The following is a 1,571-nucleotide window of genomic DNA, read 5'->3' on the forward strand; positions in this document are numbered from 1 at the left end:
CCCCCCCCCCCCCCCCCCCCGCATCTCAGACAGGGACTAGGCAGGCCATAGAAGGCCACAGAATTTTGAAATCAGGCTGGCCACTGGAGGGGGTAAAAGCATGCCCAGCGCTGTCCTAAGTGGACTTGGAAATCTGAATTTTGTAAGGAATCCCCCAGCTTTATAGCGTTAGGACCCGCTAACCCCTCATATACAGACTGCCTGCTAGCTGGCGGGCTCTGCCAGGCCAGCAAGGGGGAACCCGCTGGGCTGCTGGCCTTGGTGCTGACACACTCCTCAGTCTTCTGACTTCAATGACTGAATCTCCCATGCCCAGGCAGTCATGGAAGCACACCTGGAACAGTATCTGTACCAGCCGCAGAAGCTGCTGGAGGACCTGAGGGCTACTGATAACCAGCAGTTCCACACCGCCATGAAATGCCTTCTGGAAGACAAATGGGGCCACCTGGTAAGGCATGCCTGGCAACCCACTGTGAGAAGTAGCAGAGTAGTTGACATTTGCTGGGCCACTTTTGGTTCTTTCCTCCTTTCTCCATAACCACCCCTGCTTGGGACTCTAGGACCTTTTTTCTTCAGTTTCTCCATGTTACATTTTTTCTACTCTTACGGGCACTAGGGGATACTAAGGGTCTTCTAGCCCTTTGAATTGGTAAGTGTCTGAGGGCGACTGCTGTGTGCCCTGGGTGTAGAGAGAGAAAGAACTGTCCCTGTCCTTAAGGTTATTCAGTGCTCCTGAGGCTCAATTTTGATATCTAACACTGCCAAAATAATTAAATAAAAATAAATATATAACCATTAAAATGTTTAAATCCTCCCCCAAACCTGTGTGAATTAAAACTAAAAAGCTCAGCCGTGATATGGCTTAGGATAAAGGCAAACAACAGCTGGCAATGACCACAAAGCAAGTTTAGTGACATGCACACAGCATAGAAAGCAACGTCCCGGAGTCCCAGAATTCCCCGAGGCTCCAAAGTTGAGGGCTAGTGTCAGTTTAGTTCAGAGAGCTGCTCATGAACCACTGTTCCAAAGAGGAGCTGAGAACCCTGCTAAGACTCAGCTTCTTCATTTAGGCTCAGGAGGGAAAGAGTCTTTTCTTTTTCTAATTCTTCTTTCTCCTCTTCCTCCTCCTCTTCCTCTTCTTCCTCTCCTCTGCTTCCTTTCCCTCCTCTTCCTCCTCTGCTTTCTTCTCTTCCTCTCCCTGCTCTTCTTCTTCCTTCTCTTCCTCCTCTTCTTCCTTTCCCTCTTCCTCTTCCTCCTCCTCTTCCTCCTCCTCTTCCTCCTTCTCCTCCTCTCCAGCTTACTTTTATATCACTCCAGGTATATCCAAAAAACATCGTCAGTTCTTAGATCAAAGACAAAGTAATCAAGTGAAGTAGTGAACAAGGGGGTCAGACACGATAGTAATTGGGTAAAATAGTAAGCAAAGAGGTCACATAAGGAAGTAATTCAGCAAAGCAGTAAGCAAAACCCCATGGTCACTGTTTCTAAGTGGACTTGGACTTGAGACAGGGTTTCTCTGTGTAACCCTGGCTGTCCTGGAACTCACTTTGTAGACCAGGCTGGCCTCGAAC

The 1,571-nt window shown here is 48.4% G+C and overlaps 1 protein-coding gene across 1 annotated transcript in view; it reads left to right on the top strand.

Moving 5' to 3' along the window:
• The window catches only part of Otoa (otoancorin), a 79,869-nt gene that overhangs the window by 14,535 nt on the left and 63,763 nt on the right, over window positions 1–1,571 (top strand). Inside the window, exon 7 of the mRNA XM_021210191.1 lies at window positions 317–448. Within this exon, the coding sequence (XP_021065850.1) occupies window positions 317–448 (132 nt within the window). The remainder of the gene's footprint in view (window positions 1–316; window positions 449–1,571) is intronic.

The sequence above is a fragment of the Mus pahari genome, chromosome 1 (assembly GCF_900095145.1).
Source record: "Mus pahari chromosome 1, PAHARI_EIJ_v1.1, whole genome shotgun sequence".
Classification (NCBI taxonomy): Eukaryota; Metazoa; Chordata; class Mammalia; order Rodentia; family Muridae; genus Mus; species Mus pahari.